At 40.9% G+C, this 18,224-nt stretch overlaps 1 protein-coding gene across 1 annotated transcript in view; it reads left to right on the top strand.

Moving 5' to 3' along the window:
* Positions 1–18,224, top strand: part of IQCH (IQ motif containing H) — a 236,982-nt gene that overhangs the window by 10,783 nt on the left and 207,975 nt on the right. Inside the window, 1 exon segment of the mRNA XM_019968175.2 lies at positions 11,588–11,705. Within this exon segment, the coding sequence (XP_019823734.2) occupies positions 11,588–11,705 (118 nt within the window).

Here is an 18,224-nt window from a genome sequence, read left to right on the forward strand (position 1 = left end):
CCCAAACTCATGTCCATTGAGTCGGTGATGCCATCCAACTATCTCATCCTCTGTCGTCCCCTTCTCCTTCTGCCTTCAATGCTTCCCAGCATCAAGGTCTTTTCCAATAAGTCACCTCTTCGCATCAGGTGGGCAAAGTATTGGCGTTTCAGCTTCAACATCACTTCCTCCAATGAACACCCAGAACTGATCTCCTTTAGTCTGGTTGGATCAGACTTGCAGTCCAAGGGACTCTCAAGAGTTTTCTCCAACACCACAGTTCAAAAGCATCAATTCTTCGGTGCTCAGCTTTCTTTATAGTCCAACTGTCACATCCATACATGACTACTGGAAAAACCATGGACTTGACTAGATGGACCTTTGTTGGCAAAGTAATGCGTCTGCTTTTTAATATGCTGTCTAGGTTGGTCATAACTTTTCTTCCAAGGAGTAAGCGTCTTTTAATTTCATGGCTGCAATCACCATCTGCATTGATTTTGGAGCCCCCAAAAATAAAGTCTGACACTGTTTCCACTGTTTCTCCATCTATTTGCCGTGAAATGATGGGACCAGATGCCATGATCTTAGTTTTCCTAATCTTGAGCTTTAAGCCAACTTTTTCACTCTCCTTTTTCACTTTAATCAAAAGGCTCTTTAGTTCTTCTTCACTTTCTGCCATAAGGGTAGTGTCATCTGCATATCTGAGATTATTGATATTTCTCCCGGCAGTCTTGATTCCAGCTTGTGCTTCTTCCAGGCCAGTATTTCTCATGATGTACTCTGCATATATAAATAAACAGGGTGACAATATACGGCCTTGACGTACTCCTTTTCCTATTTTGAACCAGTCTTGTTCCATGTCCAGTTCTAACCATTGCTTCCTGAACTGCATACAGGTTTCTCAAGAGGCAAGTCAGGTGGCCTGGTATTCCCATCTCTTTCAGAATTTTCCACAGTTTATTGTGATCCATGCAGTCAAAGGCTTTGGCATAGTCAATAAAGCAGAAATAGATGTTATTCTGGAACTCTCTTGCTTTTTGGATGATCCAACAGATATTGGTAATTTGATCTCTGGTTCCTCTGCCTTTTCTAAAACCAGCTTGAACATCTGGAAGTTCACAGTTCACATACTGCTGAAGCCTGACTTGGAGACTTTTGAGCATTATTTTACTAGCATGTGAGATGAGTGCAATTGTGCAGTAGTTTGAGCATTCTTTGGCATTGCTTTTCTTTGGGATTAAAATGAAAACTGACCTTTTCCAGTCCTGTGGCCACTGCTGAGTTTTCCAAATTTACTGGCATATTGAGTGCAGCACTTTCACAGCATCATCTTTCAGGATTTGAAATAGCTCAATTGGAATTCCATCATCTCTACTAGCTTTGTTTGTAGTGATGCTTCCTAAGGCCCACTTGACTTCACATTGCAGGATGTCTGACTCTAGATGAGTGTATATACTCTAGGTGAGTATATATGTATAACTGATTGTAAGCCAACCATAGTAAAAAAAAAAATTAAAAAATAAAAAGAGAAATAACCTTTTCTTAGTTTGGACCTTCTTCAGTCTAGGCGTTCTGAATTGAAGTGAACGTAGATCAGGGTTTTGTATGAAGCTTAAAACCCTGTAGTCCTTTTTGCATCATAAATATATATCAAGGGTAAATGAATCACATCAAACAGAGAGGTCAAGTTTCAGGGAGAAACCCAGAGATACAACCAGGTCCCAGCTCTTGTAGTGGGGAACAGAGCCTCAGGTGTTCAGTGTACCCATTTCCCTTTCCCCTCCATGAAGGTAGTGCCACAGGCAGCCATCATCCCTTGGCAGAGGCAACCCTTCACTAGTCTGTCTAGTTTGAAGTCATTTATATCTTAGGGTTTTGTTTGTTTGTTTTGGCCATACCATGCAGCTTGTGGGATGTTAGTTGCCCCACCAGATATCAAACCCATGCCCTTGGCAATGAAAGCATGAAATCTTAACTACTGGACCAGCAGGGAATTGCCCTACCTTAGATTTTTTAATTTGAGAATAAAAATATGATTTTCAAATAGGTTTATATAAATCATTGTTTGAAACAAGGAATCTGTAGGGAAAATAACAAAAGGGATTCTTGGAGAAGAAAATACTGGAGGTTATTTTACTACCTCATATTGACTCAGTTCTAAATGAAAACAACAGGGACTTCCCTCATGTCCAGCAGTTAAGACTCCACACTCCCAGTGCAGGGGGCCTGGGTTTGATCCCAAGTCAGGGAACCAGACCCTACATGCAACGACTAAGACCCAGCACAGCCAAATAAACAAATATTAAAAATAATAATAAGTCAAGAGAGCCGCACAAGGCCAAGCGGGAGGACTGTTTAGATGGCAGCCAGGGGATGTGTGGTAGGCGGGGAGTGTCCATCCAAGAGGTGGAGTGGATACACAGCGATAAAAAAGCTCCAGGTGGAGAAGGCAGGGGAAGTAGGACAGAGACGAGCTGTGTGTCACCAGCCCTCAAGAAAGTTCTCCTGTCCTGTCTCCAGTTCCTCTTTGTCTTCTCCTCTTGACAGAGCACAGAGTTTCTGAGCTGCAGTTTTGCACGCTATGATAGCTGAAGAGAACAGACTAGGTAGCAGAGAACCAAATACAAAGATTCTGGCAGAGCACTTTGCTTGCACAGTTCTCCATGGCCACGGAGTGCCCTTGCCCCTGTTAGGGTCTGGAAGAATGGAGAAAAATGTGAACTGGGGCGTGGAGCTGGAACCCAGAAAGGGTCTTTGCATCCTTCCTTTCCTGTTCAATAAAGTAATACAACCACTGGCTGTCTTATCAGGAAGATGGGAGCCTGGCAAGTTCGTAGGAGCCCTACAAGCCTGGGGGAGCATCTCAGTCATTGCTGTGGATTTGGGAGGCTAAAGTGGCCTCAAATTTGAAAATGAAATGAAGTGAGCCATGGTCAAAAACTGGAGAGAGTCCAAACTGGGTCTTAAAAGTAAGCAGGTCCAAGGCAGTCCCTGGGAGTGGAAGATGTGACCTTTTATATATAGGATGGATAAACAAGGTCCTACTGTATAGCACAAAGTGCTATAGTCAATATGATAAACCATAATGGAAAATAATATTTTAAAAAAGAATGCATATATATGTATAACTGAATCGCTTTGCTGTATAGCAGTAATTAACACACATAATCCAACTATCCTTCAATTTTTAAAACTTAAAAAGAACAATGAGGCCCAGATTAGAGTCCAGTCAACTGTCTGCTAGTGTCCTCTCCTACACCATAGGTATATAAAAGCCAAGAAGTCTAATTTTCAGAGGATGGTTTTCCTTTTTCGCCAGTATTGCTCAAGGAAAAAATCTGGTGGTTTTTTTGTCTAGTAGAGACAAAACCCAGTAGGTACACGACATGATGACAATGGATTCCAGCAAATGGAAGATTCTCCCAGCAGTCATTCAGAAAACAATGATAAGGATATTGTCAAAAGTGGTACATTTTCTCCAAAGAGCTCAAAGTGCTTTTGTATTGTTTTCAAAATAGGCTTCATTATTATTCCCACTTTGGCAATGATTCTTCTTCTGTGTCAAAGTGAGGTTCTTCCTCTTATCATTGCTGGCTTGCACAGATTTTATTGCATGAGATATCTGCTCACACTGTTCTTAACGACCACCCTTTGCTTATTGACACTAGGAGGGTGACTACCATCTGTACCAACACCATCAGAACTGCACAGAAATCTTCATTTTATATTCGGTTACACTAGTGTTTGAGGGGGGGAAAAAAGAACAAAGCAAATAAATAATAGTGAGAAACAATGAGAAGGAAAGAAGAGGTTTCTGTTAAATGATAAGCATAGATTAGAAGGTATATTCTCACTCAGTTATTGGACCCCCTTAGAGCCATCCTCTTCTGCGTTGTTACAAGGCAGTACACAAATCCCACTTATTCAGAATATGACTACATCCTAGTGACAAAGGGAGACAAAGCACAGGGGACAAGCTGTTTCCACTTGGTCATCTAGGTGAAGGGTATTTGCATGCTCACTATCCTTTCAAATTCTTTGTGGCTTTGAAGTTTTTTGAAACAAAAAATAAAAATTTTTAAGAAGCATCATAAAATAACAAATAGGAAAAACAGTTCCAACATATGTGATACAAAAATTACTAACACTGTTAAATACAAAGTGCTTTCTTGCCATAATCATAATAAAAACCTCGGCACAGACAAAGCGACATCAGTGGACTACTCACAGAGCTGGAAATGCAAATGACCAGTAAGTATGTGAAAAATGTTTAATAGCACTGTTGAACCATAGGAATACAAATTGAACTATATAATGGATTGGCTAAAAAGTTCATTTAGGGTCATCTATAACACACCACCCTTATGGCAGAAAGTGAAGAGGAACTCAAAAGCCTCTTGATGAAAGTGAAAGAGGAGAGTGAAAAAGTTGGCTTAAAGCTCAACATTCAGAAAACAAAGATCATGGCATCTGGTCCCACCACTTCATGGGAAATAGATGGGGAAACAGTGGAAACACTGTCAGACTTTATTTTTCGGGGCTCCAAAATCACTACAGATGGTGATTGCAGCCATGAAATTAAAAGACGCTTACTCCTTGGAAGGAAAGTTATGACCAACCTAGGTAGCATATTCAAAAGCAGAGACATTACTTTGCCAACAAAGGTTCGTCTAGTCAAGGCTATGGTTTTTCCTGTGGTCATGTATGGATGTGAGAGTTGGACTGTGAAGAAAGCTGAGCGCTGAAGAATTGATGCTTTTGAACTGTGGTGTTGGAGAAGACTCTTGAGAGTCCCTTGGACTGCAAGGAGATCCAATCAGTCCATTCTAAAGGAGATCAGCCCTGGGATTTCTTTGGAAGGAATGACGCTAAAGCTGAAACTCCAGTACTTTGGGCACCTCATACGAGAGTTGACTCATTGGAAAAGACTCTGATGCTGGGAGGGATTGGGGGCAGGAGGAGAAGGGGACGATAGAGGATGAGATGGCTGGATGGCATCACTGACTCGATGGACGTGAGTATCAGTGAACTCCGGGAGTTGATGATGGACAGGGAGGCCTGGCGTGTTGCGATTCGTGGGGTCGCAAAGAGTCGGACACGACTGAGCGACTGATCTGATAACAGCTTACATAAAAACCTGAATAAACTTTTTGGCCAAACCAATATTACTATTTTGCCTAACAAATTAGCAATTCAGTTCAGTTCAGTCACTCAGTCGTGTCCAACTCTTTGTGACCCCATGGGCTGCAGCATGTCAGGCTTTCCTGTCCATCACCAACTCTTGGAGACTACTTAAACTCACTTCCATCGCATCAGTGATGCCATCCAACCATCTCGTTCTCCATTGTCCCCTTCTCCTGCCTTCAGTCTCTCCCAGCCTCAGGGTCTTTTCCAGTGAGTCAGGTCTTTGCATCAGGTGGCCAAAGTATTGGAGTTTCAGCTTCAGCATCAGTCCTTCCAATGAATATTCAGGACTCATTTCCTTTAGGATGGACTGGTTGGATCTCCTTGCAGTCCAAGGAATTCTCAAAAGTCTTCTCCAACACCACAGTTCAAAAGCACCAATTCTTCAGCGATCATCTTTCTTTATAGTCCAATTCTCATATCCATACATGACTACTGGAAAAACCATGGCTTTGGCTAGATGGACCTTTGTTGCCAAAGTAATGTCTCTGCTTTTTAATATGCTGTCTAGGTTGGTCATAACTTTTCTTCCAAGGAGCAAGCGTCTTTTAATTTCATAGCTGCAATCACCATCTGATTGATTTTGGAGGCCTAGGTGCCGGGGACCAGCCCTGGCTTATCCAGGGTATTCGAAGCGGGGACGGCGTCGGTGACCTATTTATTTAAATATTTTATCAAAGATATAAAGAGTAATAGGATGAGGATAGCTCAGTAGGAAAATTCAGTGGAGAAAAGAGGCTGAGTAGCTTGGTTTATGCGGGAGACCAATAAAACTTCAAGACAAGAAGTTTGCACCACTTACGTAGGCCGCAGGCGTCCTTCCGTTCTCCCGAAGGAGAGGAGACACTGAGGCCTCCCCGGTCGGATCTTAGAAGCCCAGGCATAATTAGCAAGCATGGCGGGTTCCGCGCTCCAGATGGAGACTCAGCCAGAATTTGGGAGAGAGAGTGACATGGGGAGACCAAGTTTTGGTGAACAAGGCCCGCACTTTATTTTCCAAAGTAGTTTTTATACCTTAAGTTGTGCATAGAGGATAATGGGGGAAGGGGTGGAGTCATGCAAGGACAGCAGTTCCTGGTCCTAATTGAAGCCAGGCTTTCAAACTTAGCATATGCAAAAGTTCAGGTGAACTACATCATCTTCTGGCCAGGAGGCCTGTTAACATTTTAAGGAACTTATTTTTCTCTAAAGGTGATTATTCCAAAGTCAGGCACCAGCCTCCAAAAAAGCATTGGACAAAGCTGCATTCCTATAGGGCAAAGGTGAGGTGGGCTCAGTCAAGAAAAGAATTAACTCAAGGGTCCAAGGTTACAAACATTGAGCTACTACTTACATTTCTACACACCCATTATATCAATCAATACACTGCCAAGGACACAGTAGGTAAGGGGTATGGAGACTTAGCAGCAAACATTGGCTCAATAAGTGAAAAACCCTTCACCAATACAATTTCTAATCAATCTTTTAACTACTCAGAAGAATCTGTGTTTAGACAGATTCTTCCTCTCACAGTTGGGAGGCTCTGAACAATCACATGTGGCCGAAAAAACCTATTCAGGCAGGCTAGAGGATTTCCAAAGGAGTTTGTAGGTTAAAACACTGTCACACCCAGGAATTATTAACTGGAGCTGTAAGCTAACTCTTTTTTCAGAGAGAGGTAGTGGGGGACAGCCCCCCGTAAAGTCAGAGGTGTAGGTGAAAGCACAAAGCAGAAAGTAGGCAGACTCTGGTTTTGGGGGTAGATACTCAAGAATTTCCAGGGGGACTCCTGAGGCTCGATCCCGCCTTTGCATATGCCGAGCCTCCTTCCTCATGACCTTTGTCATGGGTGGAGCTCCTCACGCTGGCTCCCGGCAGTGATAGAATTCTAGTTGAGCTATTCCAGATCCTGAAAGATGATGCCGTGGAAAGTGCTGCACTCAATATGCAATATGCACTCAATATGCAATATGCCGGCTCCCGGCACCTAGGAAAGAAAGTCTGTCACTGTTTCCATTGTTTCCCCATCTATTTACCATGAAGTAATTGGACTGGATCTTTGTTTTTGAATGTTGAGTTTTAAGCCAGCTTTTTCACTCTCCTCTTTCACTTTCATCAAGAGGCTCTTTAGTTCCTCTTTGGTTTCTGCCATAAGAGTGGTGCCGTCGGCCCATCTCAGGTTGTGGCTATTTCTCCCAGCAATCTTGATTCCAGCTTGTGCTTCATCCAGTCTGGCACTTCACGTGATGTACTCTGCATATAAATTAAATAAGCAAGGTGACAATATACAGCCTTGAAGTACACTCTTTTCCCAATTTGGAGCCAGTATGTTTTTCCATGTCCAGTTATAAGAGTTGCTTCTTGACCTGCATACAGATTTCTCATGAGGCAGGTAAAGTGGTCTGGTATTCCCATCTCTTGAAGAATTTTCCACAGTTTGTTGTGATCCACACAGTCAAAGGCTTTGGCATAGTCAATAAAGCAGAAGTAGATGTTTTTCTGGAATTCTCTTGCTTTTTGTATGAGCCAATGGATGTTGGCAATTTGATCTCTAGTTCCTCTGCCTTTTCTAAATTCAGTTTGAACATCTGGAAGTTCTCAGTTCATGTCCTGTTGAAGCCTCACTTGGAGAATTTTGAGCATTACTTTGCTAGCATGTGAGATGAGTGCAACTGTGCAGTAGTTTGAGCATTCTTTGGCATTGCCTTTCTTTGGGATTGGAATGAAAACTGACCTTTTCCAGTCCTGTGGCCACTGCAGAGTGTTCCAAATTTGCTGGCATATTGAACGCAGCACTTTCACAGCATCTTCTTTTAGGATTTGAAATAGCTCAGCTGGAATTCCTTCACCTCCACTAGCTTTGTTCATAGTGATGCTTACCAAAGACCCACTTGACTTTACACCCCAGGATGTCTGGCTCTAGATGAGCCATCATGGTTATCTGGGTCATTAAGATCTTTTTTGTATATTTCTTCTGTGTATTCTTGCCACCTCTTCTTTATATTTTCTGCTGTTTAGGTCCATACAATTTCTGTCCTTTATTGTGCCCATCTTTGCACAAAATGTTCTCATGGTATTTCTAATTTTCTTGAAGAGATCTCTAGTCTTTCCCATTCTACTGTTTTCCCATTCTATTTCTTTGCATTGATCACTGAGGAAGGCTTTCTTATCTCTCCTTGCTATTCTTTGGAACTCCGCATTCGGATGGATTTATCTTTCCTTTTCTCCTTTGCCTTTAGCTTCTCTTCTTTCCTCAGCTATTTCTAAGGCCTCCTCAGACAGTCATTTTGCTTTTTTGCATTTCTTTTTCTTGGGGATGGCTTTAACCCCTACCTCCTGTACAATGTTATAAAACTCCATCCATAGTTCTTCAGGCACTCTTTCTGTTAGATCGAATGTCTTGAATCTATTTGTCACTTCCACTGTAAGGGATTTTATTTAGGTCATACCTGAATGGTCTAGTGGTTTTCCCTACTTTTTTCAATTTAGTCTGAGCCGCGGTCAGTTCCCCGTCTTGTTTTGCTGACTGTATAGAGCTTCTCCATCTTTGGCTGCAAAGAATATAATCAGTCTGATTTCGGTGTTGATCATCTGGTGATGTCCATGTGTAGAGTTGTGTCTTGTGTTGTTGGAAGAGGGTGTTTGCTATGACCAGTGCGTTCTCTTGGCAAAACTCTGTTAGCCTTTGCCCTGCTTCATTTTGTACTCCAAGGCCAAATTTGCCTGTTATTCCAGGTATCTCTTGACTTCCTACTTTTGCATTCCAATCCCCTATAATGAAAAGGACATCATTTTGGGGTGTTAGTTATAGAAGGTCTTGTAGGTCTTCATAGAACCATTCCACCTCAGCTTCTTCAGCATTAGTGTTTGGGGCATAGACTTGGATTACTGTGATATTGAATGGTTTGCCTTGGGAACGAACAGAGATCATTCTGTTGTTTTTCAGATTGCATCCAAGTACTGCATTTTGGTCTCTTTTGTTGATTCTGAGGGCTACTCCATTTCTTCTAAGGGATTCTTATCCACAGTAGTAGATATAATGGTCATCTGAGTTAAATTCACCCATTCCAGTCCATTTTAGTTCACTGATCCCTAAAATGTCACTGTTCACTCTTGCTATATCTCCTGTTTGACCACTTCCAATTTACCTTGATTCATGGACTTAACATTCTAGGTTCCTATGCAGTATTGTTCTTTATAGCATTACACTGTACTTCCATCATCAGTCACATCCACAACTGGGTGTTGTTTTTGCTTTGACTCAGCCTCTTCATTCTTTCTGGAGCTATTTCTCCACTGATCTCCTGTAGCATATTGGGCACCTACTGACCTGGGGAGTTCCCCTTTCAGTATCCTATCATTTTGCCTTTTCATACTGTTCATGGGGTTCTCAAGGCAAGAATACTGAAGTGGTTTGCCATTCCCTTCTCCAGTGGACCACATTCTGTCAGCCCTCTCCATCATGACCCGCCCGTCTTGGGTGGCCCCACATGGCATGGCTCATAGTTTCATTGAGTTAGACAGGGCTGTGGTCCATTAGTTTGTGATCTAATTTGTTACAGAAAACTAACAAATTAGCAAAACATATAAAGCCACCCTAGTACTCAGTGCTACTGAGGGTGTAGAAAAAATGGGCAGGTTTTTCTATAAGATATTAAGAATTTTCCAAAATTAATGACAGATGAAAAACCACACAGAGAATACCAGGCAGGTAAGTAGGCGTTTAGTGTAAGTAGGCATTTTTCTGGCCAGGAGCTACGCCATCTGCTATAACTGTAGGTATCTGAGGTTTCATTTCACCAATTATCTTTGTTTTTAGCCTCTCTATTGTGTTTGTGTTTCCCTAGAATCTCTTTCCTATGTAGAATCTGAGCCTTGCACAGAAGTGGATGTAGTGTGTGTTGGGGGGAAGCATTCAATAATCCTGTGATTAGGTCTCAATCTTTTGGAAGGTCTGTGCCCCTGGACTCTTCACAAATTTTTCTCAGCGTTTTTCCCCTCTTTGGTGAGATAGGAAGACCAAAGGGGGCTGGAGTTGGCTAATTGCCCTCCTTCAGATCAGATAAGGCTCTGGTAAAATAGTTCTCCGTGAGACACAGCCTTCATTGCAGAGAACAGAACAAAGAACAGAGCTTGGAGTGTTTTGAAATGGCCTCTCTTCCTGCTCTTTGCCCTGCTAGAAGCAGGAAGGGGTTTTTCCTCTGATGTTCACAGAGAAAATAAGGTGGGGCTCCTAGAAGTAAAACTCATGAAATTGTAGGCTGTGCTAAGACTTGGCCCCTGAGAGATTTTAACTTTCAAGTGAATCTATTCTGAACCTCCAACACTTTGTTGATTAGAATTTAAGTGTTCTTCCAGTACTGGCTCTAGCAGCAGGTTTCTGCTCTTGGGTTTTATCCACTGCTTTTTCCAGTTTTGAAGGCAGCAGCTTTCCCTGCAGTTTCCTCAGTTCTTTGATGTATCTAAGAAGAGTTGCTTTTCTGTTTCTTCAGCTGTTTCTTATTGTGAGGGTTGGCGTGATAACTTCCAAGCTCTTTCCATGTTGAAATGAAACCAGAAGTCTATAAATTGCTTTTTAGTGATAATTTTACAGAAGTGGACAATAGAATCAATTGACCTGAATTATGTTAACTATTTTAAAGAACTGAAACCTGCTTTAAATTAAGACCTATGTTACATGCATATGCACATTCTTATAACTTTATTTTTTTTGCGCATTGCTATCCCATGGAACTCCTGACTGCTTAACAAGGAAGACCTTTAACACTTTTATCCTCAGTGCTAAGTGGCTTCAGGCATGTCCAACCATTGCGACCCTGTAGACTGTAGCCCGCCGGGCTGCTCTGTCCATGGGACTCTCCAGGCAAGAATACTGGAGTGGGTTGCCATTTCTTTCTCCAGGGGATCTTTTCAATGCAGGGATCAAACCTGTGACTCAGGTCTCCTGCATTGGCAGGCGGGTTCTTTACTGCTAGCGCCACCTGGGAAGCCAGTTGTAATTGCAAAGACATTGATCCTTAAGTCTTTGCAATTACATAGAACACTAGAAGTTTAAAGATATAAGGATGAACTGCTTAGGAATAGCATTTTTAATATATTTAACATTGGCTATCTTGTGACTTAATTTAATAAAATACAGCATTTTTTTTAACCAATAAATGTTTTATAGTACAGTAATTCTGTCAATTGTAAGTCATATAAACTCAGCCAGAGATATAGCTTTTTATCCATGCTATAATGGCCCTTATCAGACTTGGAAGTTCTTATGCTTAATAAACAACTGCAGTTTTATCGTGGTAACAATACTAAAGTTGGTCAAATTTGTTGTAATTACCAATAGAATATTTCCTATAAAATGTAATTTAACTAGGAAGCATTATTTTAAATTACAATTTTGAAGCTTTAAGGATAGCAAATTTGATTTTAATATTTTTTTTAAACTTAGGTTGTTCCCAGCTGTACTTGATCAGAAAACATTTATTTTCCCTCTGGAATCTGAGGGGAAACTTTGGCGACCCCAGAAGGAGCACAGTTCATTTCCACATGCCTTTCCAAGAATAAAGGTAGGACAAGAGAAATCCGTAGAGACAGAAAGTGGATTGGTGGTTCCCAGAGGCTGGAAGGAGGAGGCAGGGAGAGTGGGGAATGACTTGTAATGGTTGTCAGGTGTCTTTGGGGATGATGAAGTGTCCTGGAATTAAACAGTGGTGATGGCTGCACAATTCTGGGAATCTACTAGATGTTGAATTGTATACCTTGAAAGGGTGAATTTAAGGTTTATGAATTATATCTCCATAAAGCTGTTGGAAGCCTTTTTTTTCCCCCCAAGAGTGAAGGTAGGAAATTGTATTCCAAATGGAAAAACATGCCATTGTTGTTTCAGATATGTTCATGGCATAGTCAATTTCTATGACAAAAGATCTTTCTTTGTAGTTAAGTTTCCAGGTGGCAAGGAATAGAGCCCAAGAGGTTTCTGACTTCGGGGTGTGCTCACAGTTGAACTCCTGTTCCCTCCCCGACTCCCCCAGAGTGATAACAACTCACTTCTTCCAGGTACCAGGGGTTATTTTCAGTGCTTTGGGGATGCTAAATTGTTTAATCTTCAGAATAATCCTAGAAGGAGATATTATTATTATCTTCATCTTATTGATGAAGAAACCAAGATTCAGAAATGTTAACTATTGGATGGGCAAAGAGAACACAGCTGGTATCAGAGCAAGGATCACAAATCCAGAAATGTAGGAATCCAGACTGTGCTCGTAACCACTGTGACACCCCTTTTAAAACAATAGCTTTATTGAGATTTAATTTATACCCCATAAAATTCTCCCTTTTAAAAGTGACTTTTAGTATATTCACAGAGTTGGGCAGCCATCATTTGGCACCCTTTTTACAATGGCTTGTATCAGTTCCAGGTACTCTGTCCATAAACATCTTTGCTGTGGACATCTTTGCTGCAACTATTTTCACCTCAAGCATTTTTGCTGCATAACTCATTGGCCATAAGGCAGTTTTGCTATTAAAAAAAAATAAAAGAGGGACATTAACAAAGACATAAAGAAGTACGAGAAGTGAATGACAAAATTTAAATGACTTTTTTTGCAAAATACAGAATACTTGAATTAATATGTGTAGATCATGGCAATACTTTGCAAATGACTGATTTTATTTTGTGGGTTATACCTTAGCACTTGTCTTTCGAGTCTTTCGTTCATAGTATTTTTATATATATTTTGTTTGTTGACTCGGCTCCTTGTATGGATGGCATCACACTTTTTCATTTTTACTAATATTTTTTCCCTTCATTAAGAGGGATGTGTGCGTGCTCAGTCTCTCAGCTGTATCTGACTCTTTGGACCCCATGGACTGTAGGCCACCAGGCATCTCTGTCCGTGGAATTTTACAGGCAAGCATACTGGAGTGGGTTGCCATTTCCTCCTCCATGTGACAAATATGCCAAGGTATACCACGGTGTACCAGTTTTCACAGTGCAACACAAAACTCAGGTGCAAACACACCCGAGTATTTGGAAACCACCACCTGCAATCTTCCCAGCATCAGGGTCTTATCTAATGAGTCAGCTGTTCCCATCAGCTGGCCAGAGTATTGGAGGTTCAGCTTCAGCATCAGTCCTTCCAATGAGTATTCCAGTGAATATAGGAGTAGAGATAGGAACAGAGAAATCCATAGAGACAGAAAGTAGATTAGTGGTTGCCAGAGGCTGGAAGGAGGAAGAGGTAAGAGTGGGGAATTTCTGTTGTTCATAAGCCTCCAGTCTATGGCATTCAGATACAACAGCCTGAACTAATACACTATAATTAACATCCTGATACTCTTGTATGACTTCCGCTTTGCACTCTCAAAGCAGCTCACTCCTATCTTTGTAATTGGACTTGTCACATTGGGTTTCTTCAGTTACCATCTGTGGAGTGCTGACTATGTGCCAAGGACTGACTATTAGAGGCACATTGGGAGGAACAATTCAGACCAGGTCCCCATTCTTGGGCGATGGAGATACACCATCAGTAAGAAAATACCAGGTAATAATAAAGACTCTCATGGGGGAAAAAAAAAAAGTGTTATCATAAATGGAACTTAAACTTCTCATCTTTGTTACTATTAAGTCTCTGCTTTCATTAAATTTTTATTTTGCCAGGAGTCTCAGGGGAGCCAGAATGGTTCATAAACACAAAATTGGAGATCTCTAGGTTATAAAGACAATGAAATAAAATATATGAAATTAGGACTATTTTAGAACACACAGTTGCTGTTACTAATATTTTTCCAGGAAAAAAGAAAAAAAAACTATGGCCAGAAATTTATTTTCCCCAAAGAGTTTTGAATCCTGGCAAATGATTATAAAGATAAGGGATCTTATATGCCCCGTGTTCTTTTAAACACTGCAAGCAGGGGTGAGCTTCATTTAGAAAGAGGCACGGACTGCTTCCCACCCTGACTTTACCTCCAGGGCCTGGATCCCTATTGTTGTTTTATATCTAATATCAGTGACATCTGCTTAAAAATGCATAACTGCTGACACAAAAATAGCCCTAATTTTGCATTGTAAAGTCAATGACAAACAGTGCTGTTTTGCCAGCTGTTCTGTAAGCCTACTGCACCAACTTAAAACCTTGTATTATTGAGTAGTTGTGAAATCCAACTGGGATATCACCACCTTTAATTGCCCACTGCCAACCTTTTAAACTAGGTAAACCCCAGTTGCTACTTTAAGCTCTTTCTCCAAAGTGAAGAAATTGTTTTTGGAATTCCATTTCACACGAAAAAACTAAAATGACAAATCACTTGGAGTTTCTCAGTTGTAATTAAGAATCACAATAAAGAATTATCACTCTTCTGTAACATTTAAAAAGCCATATTCTGGTGCCTTTTCTTTAAGTATATCTTAGCTTCAAATCAAGTGAGCCCAACCCTTCTTTTAGGCACTTTGAGCACACGTATACTCATGGCAGTCAAGGAAAGGGTTTGAAATAGCAAACACAAAAGGAGGAGGAAGGAAGAGAAGGAGAAAAACTTTATAGGCCAAAAGAGTATTTGATTTTCTTGTTGTGTCTGGTGAGCTGTCTGAAGGCAAATTTCAAAACAGACGTTCCTAAGCTGTTTAACCGGCTAGCTCTCCTTTGGTATTCACTCAATCCTTTGTTCTGTGAGTGGGCCAGGCTGCATGTTAGGTTGTTAGGTTAGAGCCTCTCGCGGGGAATTTCTCTTTTCAGCAGTGGCGGTTAGGCGTGTATTCTGTGGATTTTTAATTTTTTTTCCCAGTTATGTTGCCTTCTGTGATTCCAAAACTCCCCACAGACCCACCTGTGAGAGGGTTTCCTACTGTGTAAATATTCATTGGAAGGACTGATGCTGAAGCTGAAACTCCAATATTTTGGCCACCTGATGTGAAGAACCGACTCATTGGAAAAGACCCTGATGCTGGGAAAGATTGAGGGCAGGAGGAGAATGGGATGACAGAGGATGAAATGATTGGATGGCATCACCGACGCGATGGATATGAGTTTGAGTAGGCTCTGGGAGTTGGTGATGGACAGGGAAGCCTGGCGTGCTGCAGTCCACGGGGTCGCAAAGAGTCGGACACGACTGAGCAACTGAACTGAATTGAATTGAAATTGTTTAAATCCAAGGAACTACTTAGAAGCATGATACAAATCGTATGTTTACAGATCAGGGAAAATAAATGGATCTCATTGCTTGAGAGTTATTCTCCAAATGAATTCCATAAAATGGATACTCTATCAAAAGAATGTAAAAATATAGATTGTGATCTATTTCGATACAGCAATATATAAGATCTATGTATAAGATGGGAAGGATCTTTAATTTTGTGAATATGGATCTCATTGAGAATGATTTTCAAAATTTGATCAAAACTAAGGTTTTGAGGATTTTTGTCATTATGAGGAATAATGTGATGAGAGATCAAGAAAGGATTGCTTTACAGATTTTCACTGTGGGTTATATCTCACTTAATATTGGGTGGGAAAATTTTGCTAATGAAATACCAGGTGGATTTTATAGAATAAAGTGGGGAAAAGTGAATGCCTACAAGAAACCAACAAGCGTTATGAACTCTGCCTTGTCATTAGAATATAAACTCCATGAGAGCATAAACCTTTAAAAACTACTTTTCCCTTTCTGTGACTTCTTAAGACCTTCTTAGTATGAAACTATTCAAGTAAACCAAAAATAGTATATTAATAACTATTTTTCTTTCACCTGGATTTAATAAGTGTTAACCTTTACCAGTTTCGCTTCACCTATTTTTTATTGAAATGTTTTAAACTATAGATCTAATGACATTTCATCCCTTAATGCTTTTACATACATCTTTAAAAATGAACACATTCCTCCTTACCACAACACCATTATCCCATTTAACAAAATTAACAATAATTTCTGAATATAATAGATATCCAGTTTATATTCAGATTTCCCCAGTTATCCTCCAAATGACTTTTACTGTTCTTTATACAAACTTGGACCTGTTAAGGTTTATATATTGTTTATTTCTTTTTTTTTAATACATTCTTTTTAAAAATATTCTTTTTCCATTATGGTTTATCAAGGGTATTGAATATAGTTCCCTGTGCTATACATTAGGGCTTTGTTGTTTATCCATTCTAAGTATAATAGTTTTTATCTACCAGCACCAGACTCCCAGTCCATCCCTCTCCTGCCCCCCACCCCTTTGGCAACCAAAAGTCTGTTCTCTATGAGTCTATTTCTGTTTTGTTATTTTATTTCTTAAGTCTTTGTTAATCTAAAGCAGAGAGACTCTGTTTAGATCATTGCTGTAACCAGTTACTAGACAGTGCCCAGCCTGGAATAGGCTCTCAATAGATGGCAACATGATGGTTAGAAGTATGGGTTTACATCCCATACTAGCTCTCCACCACTTACTATCTGTACCTCAGCAAGTCACTTAACCACTCCATGCCTTAGTTCCTCATCTGCAAAACGGGCTCTGTGATACTCTGTTGTAAGGATAAATGAAGTAACATATGTACATTTTATAACAGTGGCCCATACCTGGTGAGTGCTATGTAAGTGTTCATTCTTCTGGTCAACAAATAATCAGAAGAATGAACACTTACATAGCATTCACTAGTAATGGGGCACTGTACCTGGTATGTACCAGGCACTGTTTCAGGCATCAACTGAACTTCTCTATTCTCAGGGGGCTTACATTCTAGTTAGGGTAAGGTAGTCTGGAAAATCCCATGGATGGAGGAGCCTGCTAAGCTGCAGTCCATGGAGTCGCAGAGTCGAACATGACTGAGCGACTTCACTTTCACTTTTCACTTTCATGCATTGGAGAAGGAAATGGCAACCCACTCCAGTGTTCTTGCCTGGAGAATCCCAGGGACGGTGGAGCCTGGTGGGCTGCTGTCAATGGGGTCGCACAGAGTCAGACACGACTGAAGCGACTTAGCAGCAGCAGTAGCAGCAGTCATTAGAAAAATAGAAAACCGTTTGAAAAGTAAACATATAATATGTTAGTTGGTGAGAGAATAGTTAGGGTAGGAACATAGGGAGTGTTGGGATGGTCTCAGTTGTAAGGTGACTCTTGAGCAGAAATCTGATGGATGTGAGGGAGCAAGGCATTGTGCAAATACCTGGAGGAAGAGTATCCCAGGCAGAGAAGACAGAACCGCTAAAGACCCTGAATTAGGAGTGTGAACAGCAAGGAAGATGGAGAGGAATGTACGAGGAGGAGAGAAGTAGGGACAGGGGTAGAGGTCAGATCTCACAGACCATCGTGAGGACTGCAGAGATCACGAGTTAGATGGGAGGCTTTTCACCAGGGGACCGATTGGGTATGATTTACAATTGACAAGTGTCCCTCTGACTGTTATGTGGAGACTGTGATGTAGAAGGACAAGGGCGGAGGCAGGGAGACCATGCAGGAGCCTGTGTTAGCCATGATGATGAAGTCATATCTCATCCTCACGACATTTCTGAAGGAAGGACTTACTGTTATCCCCATTTGACAGATGAGCGTACCAAGGATGAGAGATGATAGAAATTTAAAACTAAGAAACAGGAGAACTAGCATTCAGACTCAGCTCTGTGTAACCTCAGAGTGCTGGCTTTTCCTCACTTGTGTTAAAAGTACAAAACCCTGACCTCCATCCCTGTGTTTGCCACAGGAAAATTTACAACTTGAAACTTGGGGAAAATAAAGAAAGCAGCTGAATAAATTGTTGATTTTTTTTCCTTTAACAAAAGGTCCTAACCACCCCCAGAATTATCCTCAGATATGTCCCTCTACACTCTCCCAAAAAGGGACCTCCTTGGTGGTTGAGTGGCTAAGACTCCACACTCCCAATGAAGGGGGTTTGATCACTGGTCAGAAAACTAGATCGCACATGCTGCAGCTAAGACCAGTGCAGTCAAATAAATATTTAAAAATTAATAAATAAAATTTCCCAAAGGAACTTCTCAATGTAATGCTCCTGGTAAAAGTGACCTTTTTACTTTCTGATTTGTTGCAGTGACACCAATATGGCAGTGGTGAAGCCACATTAGAATTATTCATAATACATTATTATACTCAA

The sequence above is a fragment of the Bos indicus genome, chromosome 10 (genome assembly GCF_029378745.1).
Source record: "Bos indicus isolate NIAB-ARS_2022 breed Sahiwal x Tharparkar chromosome 10, NIAB-ARS_B.indTharparkar_mat_pri_1.0, whole genome shotgun sequence".
NCBI classification, from domain to species: Eukaryota; Metazoa; Chordata; class Mammalia; order Artiodactyla; family Bovidae; genus Bos; species Bos indicus.